This window comes from Lepidochelys kempii, chromosome 2 (genome assembly GCF_965140285.1).
Source record: "Lepidochelys kempii isolate rLepKem1 chromosome 2, rLepKem1.hap1, whole genome shotgun sequence".
Lineage (NCBI taxonomy): Eukaryota > Metazoa > Chordata > Testudines > Cheloniidae > Lepidochelys > Lepidochelys kempii.
In genome coordinates, this window is record NC_136381.1 from 56,928,337 (window position 1) to 56,940,595 (window position 12,259).

Consider the following 12,259-nt stretch of genomic DNA (forward strand, 5'->3'; position numbering starts at 1 on the left):
TGGCTCCGGGGTGGCAGGGGTGTGCATCGAGGCCAGTGTAGGCTCCCTGCTTGCCCTGGCCCCATGAGCTGTTCTTGCCTGTGGGTACCTCCCCCGAAGCTCCCATTGGCCATGCTTCCCCGTGTTCCCGGCCAGTGGGAGCTTCAGGGGAGGTAACCACAGGTAAGAACAGCTCACGGAGTTCTCTGCTCCCCCTCCCCCCCGGGGGCCGCAGGGAAGTGGTGCGGGGCCCTCAGCACCACGGGGTTGGCAAATGCGTGGGCCGGATGCGGCCCAGGGCCGTAGTTTGCCCACCCCTGGCCTGGAGGTAGGCTGGGGACGTGGTGCACTGGGGGGGCGGGGAAGCTTGGCAGGCTGCAGGGAAGAACCCCGCGGGCCATGTGTTTGAGCCCCCTGAGCTATATCAACATTTTCACTACAATGTTCGCTGCCAAATAATGAATAAAGTCAAAGAGGAACAGCCACAGAAGGTGCTGATAAAAAGCAAGGAGGGAGATGAGGAGTCAGTGTGGAATTAATCCACAATCAACACCAATATGATCATCATGAACTATATATCAGTGACAGATATAAAACTGTTGGATTTAGCATACCTTTAAGCAACTGATCTTGCATAACAGTGCTACTAGTTTCTCTTACAACCCATATTCCTTAAGTCATTCTCCCCTCCTCCAGGCTTGGCATAACCTTTACATAAATACAATAGCAACAGTTAGCTAAATATGAATGTCTGTAAGACATAAAGTGAACCAAATTTCATTTCAAAGAATGGCTATTGACTTTTTCCATTAAATTAGGTAACAATTTCTAAAGGCCAGGATACTTCACAACAAGGCATACTGTAATGCATCACCAATTTTCTCAGCAACAGCAAGCGAAGGGGAGTTTTTGCTGCCTGCTCCCAGAATTTCCCAATCCTCAGAGCCACTGACTGCCACACATCATGCTACAATAAGTAGAACGGTAAAGAAAATAGGAAAGAATAGAGGAAGTTATCAACTACTTCATGGACATTTCCATCAAAGACCCAGAACTGCTAGGTCTCAAAATGCCTCCATCCATCCAGTCTTCTGAACATTCTTGTTAAACAGCAGAGAATTGGAGCATTTGGCCTCTGCTTAACAGTGGCAGAGATAGCTTTCCTCTGAAACCCATGAACGGATTCAGAACTGGTTTATTTCATTTAACAGCAGCAGCATACTCTTCAGCCATATTTTTGAAGCTCCATCCCTTCAGTTTTCTCCTGGCACATGCAGAACAGGTTAATCAAGCCAACCACAGCTAAAGAACTGATATTATTCATATTTGGAGGACTGAAAATCTATTTTCATTGACTGGACAATAGACAAATGGCAATTCTGCAGCTGACTCTTGGGACAGTATGTAAGATATGCATGGCATGCTGGAAGCATTGTAGTCTGGCTTTGCAAAGGGGAATTTCCTAGATAAGGACAGCATTCAGGAAGAGAAGGAAGGAAGAAGTGAGTGAAAAAAGCATACAGCAGCATATGACCTGTGGAAGAGATAAAAGGTTTGGGATTAGAATAGTACTTTCAATTAATAAGTTTCCTAAAGCTAAATTAAAACTAGAATAAAGTGCCTTCCCATTTGAAATCAGGCATTTGTATCCAAAATATACAAACATGGGCAACATTATAAGCACCCCTACCTTCCCTCAATACCCTGTTCTTCCAGGATCCTGACACAGGATCCTGTTTTGAGGCAAACTGGCTAACAGCTACAGTTATAGCAACAAAACAGAAAGAGCAAACCCTTTTCCTTTCAAATGAGAGCCAGACTTTTGAAATAAAAATTTTGCACTCTTAGCTATTTGAGAAGCCAGTAATTTTCTGTATTTTTATTTTTAGGAAATTCCTAAATCCCCAATGATTTACAGATAACTTAAGCCATACATGTGAACATTGATCTTATGTCTACATTTAGTAGAGTTCTTTAGTAACTAAAGTGACTCTCCATTTAAAAGCAGAAATATGGCAATCTGCTTTTTTCTTCTCTGTACTATTTTTGTACTGCTTCATCACATCAAAGTGATCAGAAAAGCCCGAGAGATAAGAGCAGAATATCCATGTGGAAGAATAATGCAAGATTAGCTCCTGGAGAAGATAAAGCAGAGCACTCTGCTGTGACAAATATCTTAAGGTTTGTCTGTACAAACAGTTAATGTATGGCATGCTGGGGTGCAAACCTACCATCCACTAGCCTGCCTCACACTCACTGTCCATGTGGCCCCTGCTGCCACAAGCTGAAAGCTGCCTTAAGCGCTTTGATCTACTCCCCTTTTAAATGAGAGTGAGTCTCAGGCTCCGACTTTAAGGCCAGAAGGGACCATGATTATCTAGTCTGACCACTTGCACGCCACAGAACTTCATCCACCCATTCCTGTAATAGAACACACTGGGGAACTTTTAGTGTGCAGTAGCACTGTTTGTATAGACAAGCCCTCATTGAGACTGGAAGCTCCTCAGGGCAGGGGCAGTGTGTGTGTGTGTGGGTGTTTGTACAGGGCTAGCCCAGTGGGGCCCTGGCCAATGATTGGAGTGTATAGTGCTACAGCAATACAAATCATTAGAGCTGCGAAGACTCAGAATTTCTAGTATACAGGTGTCAAGGTTCCTTCTCCACTCTGAACTCTAGGGTACAGATGTGGGGACCTGCATGAAAACCTCCTAAGCTTACTTTTACCAGCTTAGGTTAAAACTTCCCCAAGGTACAAACTATTTTACCCTATGCCCTTGGACTTCCACTGCCACCACCAAACGTTTATCTGGGTTTATTTATTAGGAAAGCGTTCTTTGGAAACGTCTTTCCCCCCCAAAATCCTCCCAACACTTGCACCCCACTTCATGGGGAAGGTTTGGTAAATTTGCATAGGTGACCACAGACCAAAACCCTTGGATCTTAAGAACAATGAAAAAAGCATTCAGTTTCTGAAAAGAAGGATTTTAATAGAAGTAGTAAAAAGTAAAAAAGAATCACCTCTGTAAAATCAGGATGGTAAATACCTTACAGGGTAATTAGATTCAAAACATAGAGAATCCCTCTAGGCAAAACCTTAAGTTACAAAAAGAGACACAGACAGGAATATTCATTCTATTCAGCACAACTTAATTTCTCAGCCATTTAAAGAAATCATAATCTAACGCATATCTAGCTAGATTACTTACTAAGTTCTAAGACTCCATTCCTGTTCTGTCCCTGGCAAAAGCATCACACAGACAGACACAAACCCTTTGTTTTTCTCCCTCCTCCCAGCTTTTGAAAGTATCTTGTCTCCTCATTGGTCATTTTGATCAGGTGCCAGCGAGGTTATCCTAGCTTCTTAACCCTTTACAGGTGAAAGGGTTTTTCCTCTGGCCAGGAGGGATTTTAAAGGTGTTTACCCTTCTCTTTATATTTATGACAATAGGAAACCCCAACATTTTGAAATTTGGTTTGGGTTCAAAATTTTCCAAAAGCAGAGATTCCTGAAATGAGAAAATTTGGAACACTGATCCATGGTGTTTTCAAAAGTTCCAGGACCCAACAGCTGCTGAGTGAAATTGATACGATGCTTGCCACTGTCACAGGTGCTCACCTCTTAATAGTTCTGGCACCTGGTGAGCCCGCTGGCCCGTGAGTCTGGAAGCCCCGAGGTCCCAGGACCCTGGGTAGTCCACATGGCAGGACTGCCCTCAAGCCACAGACCCTCGGAGCTCTGGGATCCTCAGCAGCCCACCAGGAAGGCATGGGTGAAAGTAACTTAAAGGACTTACTGGTACTCCGGAGTCGTGAGCTGCAACCGGAAGAGGTGTGGCCTCATCTGGAAGAGGTGGGGCCTTTAAATACCCAGGCCCTTTAAATCAAGATTTAAAGGCCCTGGGGCTCTGGCTATGGCTGGGAGCCCCAGTCCCTTTAAATCACCCCTGGAGCTACCAACTGCAGAGGCGGCTGAGAGCCCCGGGGCTCAGGGGTGATTTAAAGGGCCTGGGGCTCTGGCCGCTGCTATCACAGCGGAGCTCCAGGCTGTTTAAATCACCGCCAGAGCTCTGCCGCCACTACCCCAGGGCTCTGGCAGCGGGGCTCGGGAGGTGATTTAAAGGGCCCAGGGCTCCGGCTGCTGCAGAGAGCCCTGGGCCCTTTAAATCACCCGCCTGGGGAAGCAGGTCCGGTCCAGCACAGCGTACTGGCTCTTGCCGGTACGCCATACTGGACCGGACCTGCTTACTTTCACCTCTGTAGGAAGGTTTCCACAATTCAATGGAAGTTAGTCAAACCTGAAGTGCTTTCAGTGAATCGGCATTTTCCAATTAAACTCCATTCTGACTAGCTCTACAAATAATAGAGAAAAGAGACTTGTTTGCAAGTTTCTGAAAGTTGTTTAATGTATTTTCTTCTGAAAGTTGACCAGCTTGGGAATAGCACTTTTGCTGCTCAACAATCCAATGTCATATTGAGGGGTCTAAGCGGATAAGTTTATGTTGATTCTTCAAACTAGTACATTTTCCTATGGGCTGACACCTTTTATTGTCGAGTCCAGGATTTCACTTTGTAACAAGTCTAACTGATATGGTTTTTTTGTTTGTTTGTTTTTAAAGTAAGTGTAAACTAATACCATGATGATGGGAAACCTAAGTAAAAACAATAATTCTAAGAAGTGTGAACTGCTCTTGTACATCTCAAAAGGATGATAATTCTGAAGCCTAATGACCACATTTAAAGTTATTTCATTGTTGATATACATCATTGCTGCAAGGCAAAAGTGAAAACCATAATATGATGATCGATCTATTGTGAATGATAGCCTATCTTGGTGTCACAACTAAGTGAAACTTGGGTTGTGGGTATAGCCTGGAGGAGTACCACCCTCTCACTTCCCATGCCCCCTCAATCCTACCCTTGAAGGGCCTAAATTACAAAGAGTTCTCAATCTAGCAACTGCATTCTGAATAGGATGGAATCTTGGAATTATAGGTGGAGAGAGACTATCATAAAAGGAATTATCAAATCCAATCAAAACTGCCACCTCCACACTAATGAAGTGCACTTGATGTGGGGGTTGGGGGAAAATCAAGGAATGTCCAAATTTACAGCAATTCTTATGTGGCTGATAAGATGGCTCTGTTAGTGAAGAAACCTATAGTAAAGGGAACAAGGGGAAAAAAAAGTAGAAACTTCAGAAGTAGTTTGTGTGTGTTCTTTGGTTTCACTCAGGACTCAGTTCCTCCCTTATCTACAATTGCACAATGCCCTTTTCTAGCAACAGAAGTTCTATGTACCTAGCTGGGGGTAAAATTGGGCCCCTGGACCTTTTTTAAAATGCTTCCGTGAGATACACATCATGTTATGTTCCATTTTGTATCTTGTAATTCCAAAAGGAAGTTTGAAGACATTTAAATTCAGTCAACACCAGACAGAAGCTACCTTATTTGTTGTGGTTTTCGTTTTAAAAGGGTCTCAATGGGCCTGACTGTGTCCCCTCACTTGAACCTACATAAATCATAAGTAACTCCACTTAAATGAGTGAGTTCATAGGAGTGGAAAAGCAGCATGAGAGGAAAAATAGGACCCCTAGTGAATGAATTCATCTTTACCTGAAGGCCAAATGTTAGCAGCACCTCTGCCTTCCAAGTCAGAACTGAATCCATATACCAGAATGGTGTTAGGGAGGAGTTGTGCAAGATGTAAAACTGAGATCCTAGCCACTGTTGGTTAATAACTATACCATAGGGTGCTTGAGGTGTTACCCCAAAGGCACTGGCCATATGTCATTTCAGTTAACTACCTTTTGAAAACATTACTTCACTTGTTGCTTTAAATGTTTCACTTTGAGGCATTAACATTGCTATATAGTCTTTTGATAGAGCCAGTAAAATGGCTGCCATAAATCTAAATCCTGTGTGGTAGGGTCATGGGGCACTCTACTCACCGCAGGACAGTACTGCCTCCTGATAGTTCAGGGGATTAGCTCTGCCAGACCAATGCTCCTTCTGGTGGTCGCACTCTCTCTCTTTCCCTCTCTGCAGCTTCTCTCTTGTTCCAGGAACTGCAGCCTTCTCTTTAAGAAAAGGAGTACTTGTGGCACCTTAGAGACTAACATTTATTTGAGCATAAGCTTTCGTGAGCTACAGCATCACTTCTCTTTGTGACTCATCCCCCTGGCCAGGTCACTACATAGTTTCCCCTTCCAGGGGTGTATACGATATAAGTGGGGGAATGGTTCCACCATTGTGGGGAACATTCCTGGCTTATATACTAGAATCATAGAATATCAGGGTTGGAAGGGACCTCAGGAGGTCATCTAGTCCAACTCCCTGCTCAAAAGCAGGACCCATACCCAATTAAATCATCCCAGCCAGGGCTTTGTCAAGCCTGACCTTAAAAACTTCTAAGGAAGGAGATTCCACCACCTCCCTAGGCAACGCATTCCAGTGTTTTACCACTACCCTGGTGGAATTGGCTAGCAGAAGGATCCGAGTCCTCGCTTCCCCCTCCCTTTTACCCAGAGGCCCGCCTAACCTCAAGGGCTGCCCTCCCACTCTTCTGTGTTGCAGTCCTTGTAACCCCAACAAGGTTGGGCCCAGGATTCCTGGGGGCTCAACACCACCCCCCAGTCTTGTCATGGTCACTTACGACGGGGGCTAGGGTGTCCCCACTCCAGGGTACTCTCTCCACACTGGACACTTCCCTGACCCACTGATCATTACATACAGTTCAAAGCAAATACAATTTATGAAACAGCAACCAATTTAAAAAATGGGGAAGGTTAAAGGAAAACATGTAACCCTGCTCTGTGGCCACGGCAGAACCACAAACAGCTGTCTCTGGAATGTAAGGGAAGTTCAGTCTGCACCTCACGTTCCAGGCCTCCTACCCAGGGCCTGGCTGTGCTGCAGGGATGCTGCGGGTTGGACACTTGCTCTCGCGGTGGCCACACGCCCTCAGGCTCTAGGTGGAAGGACCCCTCTTCCCAGCGTCGCCCGTGCCCCGTCGGGGTTATGATCCACCTCCAAGTCTGGCCTGCAAGGTATCTTGGCTGGGGGCATCTCTCTGCGCTGGGCCTGCTGCCCCAGGTCCCCCTCGCTTTCCCCAGCTACTCACCACACCCGACGCCAGACTGCTCCAGCCGCAGCTTCACTCTGCCTCCAGCTCAGCTCCCCAGGCTGCTATTCTGGTTCTCTCTGGCTCTGGCTGCTGCTCTCTCCTTATCTTGGTCTTGCTGTGGCCCAGGCAGCTCCAGCTGACATGGAGGATGGGACCCCAGGCTCCTGACACCCACATTGGCCGGCCTGCCCTGTCAGTCTTGCTGACTTGGAGCATTGGCCTCTCCCCATTGGCCCTGGGGACTGTCAGTCTCAGTGTCTTGATTTCTCATCTTTACCCTTTCTTTTGGTACTGGGAGAGGGCCAACCAAAAAACCACACTAAGTTTCAGTAAGGGCTCAACAGTCCCCTTACACAAAGTCCCTTCTCACCAGCAGCCTCAGGCAGTCTTCCCTTTCACTGCCCCTTGGTGCCCCTTCCTCGGTGGCTGATAGAGGACAGGCTTGGGTTCCCCGACTCTGGGTTCCAGCCTGGGGATCCTACAACACACAGCCAGGGTCTGTTCAGTCCCCAACCTTGCTGCTTACTCCCTGGGCTGCTTCCTACTCTACATCCTGCAGGGTCTCTTCTCCACCCAAGGGTTGCCAGGCATCCGGTTTTCGACCAGAAAACACCCGGTCAAAAAGGGACCCTAGCAGCTCTGGTCAGCACCGCCAACCGGGCCATTAAAAGTCTGGTCAGCGGTGCAGCGGGGGCCCGGGACTAAGGCCCTGAGTCCTCACCCCCTTCCCCAGCCCAGAGCCGTCTCCTGCACCCCAAATCCCTCATCCCCGGCTCCATCCCAGAGCCCACACCCCCATCTGGAGCCCTCACTCCCCTCCCTCACCCCAACCTCCTGCCCCAGCTAGGTCAAAGTGAGTGAGGGCAGGGGAGAGTGAGCAACAGAGGGAAAGGGGATGCAGTGAGTGGGGACAGGGCCTTGGAGATGGGGCAGGGCAGAAGCAGGGTCACAAGGATGGGGCGGGGCGGGGCAGGGCAGGGGTGTTCAGTTTTGTACGATTAGAAAGTTGGCAACCCTACACCACCCTGCTCTCTTCAGGGTACACCCTTTCCCCAGGGCCCTACCCCTTCCCTGGGTTCCCACCTTCTCTCTCTACTAAACCACAAACCATCCTCCTGGGTTTATACTAGCTCAGCCCACCTCTGCTCAGGTGAGCTTCCTTCTAATCAAGGCTCTCCACTCAGCCTATATTTCACTTATTTGCTGCTTAACCGGCTAATTGGGCCTGCCTAGCCTAATCCAGCCCTCACAGAAGCAGTGTGAAGAGTACACCTCATTCACTGAGCAATCCCCAAATTCCAAGCTTTGTGCCTCCCACTAGGCCTAACATTCTTGTTTTCTTTCCACAGCCTTTGGTGAGGCTGGAAATAACTCCAAAATATAAATGCTGTATTCAGATATGCCTAATACTTCATCTATGCAGAGACAAAAAGGTTCAGTTAGTAAAAGGGACCATTTAGGAGCTCCTTCAGGGAGCCACACATACCACCTGAGCAAGAGTACAAAAATGAGTGTCCATATTTATACATACAATGGGGCCCAGTCCCCCTCTGTACAGTCAGCACTTTCATAACCACCAAGTCCCATGTGTTGCCAAGCCAAGTGAGTCTGGGTAGTCTAGTCACTGTTTCTAGGGTACAATTCCAAGCTCAGACCACTTGTCTGATGCCCTTCCTTGGGACATGGGACTCTGCAGTCCAGCTACACTAGATCATGAAACCAGTTCCTCAGACCTCTTGAGAGCACACTCTCCCGCAGAACTGCACCTGTTCTGTGGGGGCTCTGAGCTTCTAGTTTAATCCCTTCAGGGACAACATGGCAGGAAAGCAGGAAACACGGGTTTAGCAAAGGAATTTCTTAAGCACAGTCACTTTACTCATAAAAAGTTACAAATTTTTGAGACATAATAAAAGTCCTGAGGTACACCCTCCCTTAATCTGAGCTTCTGAACACCCCTTCTGTGTTTGTCTGCATTTTGGGCCAGGTAGAGTTTCTCATACTCTCTTTTCTTCTGCACATCCTGTTTCCACATGGTGACATTTGCTCTTCCTACCTCCATTCAGAGCAGCACCCCTTCTTAAGTACAGTCTCTGTCTCCTTTTAGCCATGTTCTCAGCTGGTGAGCTCCAGCCTCCCCACCTCGCAGCCCCAAGGCAGGCTTGCCCCAGCTGTAGAGGGGAGTGAATAACAACAACGTTTCTTGGCACTGGACCAGCAATTGACAGTCATTCAGCATGGATAGCCCCAGTTTGGTCTGTTCTGGCTTCCTTTTTGAGAGGACCTTCAATGGAGGTGTTAAGGTCCTGTCCTGGAATGCAGTGCAGTGACCTTGCATTTGGCAAGTTTCGACACACAATACAAAATAGAGCTGTTAATATAAAATGGAGTTCACAATTTGATAAAGACATATCTTGCTCTGTCACAATACTATATTATCTAAAAGAGTACAAAGGCCCCCTGGCCTGTCCCAAATCAGTATAACTCCTGGCTATTGCTGTGCTCACTAATGCTTGGATGCAGTGTGAACTTAGAATCACAGATCCCAGTCTCTGCTGTGTAGCCAAGTGTCCAAACCCATGGGTTGCTCTGCCTAGGCTATACCCACAGCCTGCTTCCTGGGTCAATCTCTTAACCCTACATTTAGGCATACTCCCTCCACTAACATGTCAGCAGCATGTTCTCCCAGCATAGCCTGCCAATCCCATAATCTTTTCTCAGCATCACCCTAGGCCAAACCCATAATCTTCTCTCAGCGTCACCCCTCTGCCAGCTGATTGGCCCAAAGTCAATCAGGTGGCCTTTAACCAATCCCAAGAACTCACTTAGTGGGGGATGACCCTCCTCTCTGGAGCCATAGACCCCTCTTCCAATGAGAGGAATCCTGGCAGCAGGAAGTCAGGAGTGACATTTCCTTACAATCCTCTAACTAACCATGGTTCTGGGATAGAGGGGCTCGCTCATCTACTGCCCAACCCCGTGAGTTGTTGGGCATGGTGGGTATGGCCAGGCCTTCCATGCGAACATATGCATGGGGAGGTTCTACATTTGGCAGCCAAAAGGAGAAGAACGGGGGGGCTGGCAGGCCTACATTGTGCTCTTGGCACTGTTATGGACTTCTGTGGTGTTTTATAGGCCAAGGCCAAAAAGAAGTCTGTTGGTAGCTATGGAGGAGCTGTGTGATGAAGGCAAGTAGTTACCATTTCAAGACTAAGAATATAGTCCCAAAAAGCATACTGCTTGAACTTTCTAGCCCTCTCTTATGTTCATTTTTAAACTGGTATTTTAGTCTGACTATTTTATACATTCTGACTATTTCTACTGCATTCATGGGGAAATACGGAGATCCTCCAGTGGCAAAAAGATTCCACTGAAGTCCTATAGCTGTTAATTAATTAAAGATTATGTATCCAAGTGATAAAAGTGTGAGATTCGTATTTCAAATATATGGAGTTAAACCCTTCTATTACTGTTGTACTTTTATTACAGTTTTGATTATTTTTTCCATTAGTGCAAGTTTAGATTAATTTTTACTCCTCTTCCAAATTTAAAAAAAAAAACCATATCCAAAATATCTTGTACAAAAAAGCCAAGTTAGAAAGAACAGTTCAGCCATAAAGATAGTATGGGTCCAAATGACATTAGTGGACTTGTACCCACTGTCATCAACTGAATTTGTCCAATAACTGTAAAAACAACTACATTAGAAAAGGGTTAGCTGTTTCAATTGTCCAGTAAAAGAAGACTTAAGGGCTGATTCTGAGAAAACCTGAGACCTATAAAGTTCATATAAAAATAAACTGACTTCATCTGCTCTTAGGATTTTTCAGTACACTATGAATAGAGTCAGTCACTATGAATTCTGGATACTTAGCACCTCTCACTGCATGCTCAGTCCTCCATTAGAAGTAACCTTAATTCCACTGGTTTCAGAGTAACAGCCGTGTTAGTCTGTATTCGCAAAAAGAAAAGGAGTACTTGTGGCACCTTAGAGACTAACCAATTTATTTGAGCATAAGCTTTCGTGAGCTACAGGTCACTTCATCGGATGCATACTGTGGAAAGTTTAGAAGATCTTATTATATACACACAAAGCATGAAAAAAATACCTCCTCCCACCCCACTCTCCTGCTGGTAATAGCTTATCTAAAGTGATCACTCTCCTTACAATGTGTATGATAATCAAGGTGGGCCATTTCCAGCACAAATCCAGGGTTTAACAAGAACGTCGGGGGGGGGGAGGAAAAAACAAGGGGAAATAGGCTACCTTGCATAATGACTAAGCCACTCCCAGTCTCTATTCAAGCCTAAGTTAATTGTATCCAATTTGCAAATGAATTCCAATTCAGCAGTTTCTCGCTGGAGTCTGGATTTGAAGTTTTTTTGTTGTAAAATAGCGACTTTCATGTCTGTAATCGCGTGACCAGAGACATTGAAGTGTTCTCCGACTGGTTTATGAATGTTATAATTCTTGACATCTGATTTGTGTCCATTTACTCTTTTACGTACAGACTGTCCAGTTTGACCAATGTATTTCCTTTGTTTTCCTACTCGGTGCTCCCCTGTGCATGTTTATGAAACTTAGGAGAGGACCAAATTAGCTCTAATCTTTAAGGGTGAAATTCACCCCTGTGTAGAAGGTCCACATGAACAAGGAAATGGCCGGATGTGGGCTTTCTGCACAGAGGGTGAATTTTACCTTACATGATTAAATATTCTTATTTGAACGTAATTGTTTTCTCATATAAAATGTTTTTGATCAGATAATTCCTTTTTCCTTATTCTGCTTTGTTTTGTTTTCCTTTATAGAGATATCTGTCAAATGTAGAGATGAAGAGGATTATACACATAATGAACATAGCTGCCATAAAAAGCTGTATGTATAAGAAATTTATTTTAACTGTATTAAATAAAACCTAAAGAGACAAACATTTCAAGGACTAGTCTGTGGCTAATATTGAAAAAAAAATTAAAAATATGTGAAAGGGCATGCAGGTGGTGTGGAGGTGGTAACTGAAGATAACAGCAGAAACCAGGAAAATTTTTAAAATACAGTAGAACCTCAGAGTTACAAACACCAGAGTTAAGAACTAACTGATCAGCCACACATCTCATTTAGAACTGGAAGTACACAATAAGGCAGCAGCAGCCGACCAAAAAA

At 45.6% G+C, this 12,259-nt stretch overlaps 1 protein-coding gene across 1 annotated transcript in view; it reads right to left on the reverse strand.

The window, feature by feature from the left end:
• Nucleotides 1-1,340: 1,340 nt before the first annotated feature.
• LY96 (lymphocyte antigen 96) overlaps nt 1,341-12,259 on the reverse strand; it is a 44,617-nt gene continuing 33,698 nt past the window's right edge. Inside the window, exon 5 of the mRNA XM_073330807.1 lies at nt 1,341-1,513. Within this exon, the coding sequence (XP_073186908.1) occupies nt 1,442-1,513 (72 nt within the window). The 3' untranslated portion in view covers nt 1,341-1,441. The remainder of the gene's footprint in view (nt 1,514-12,259) is intronic.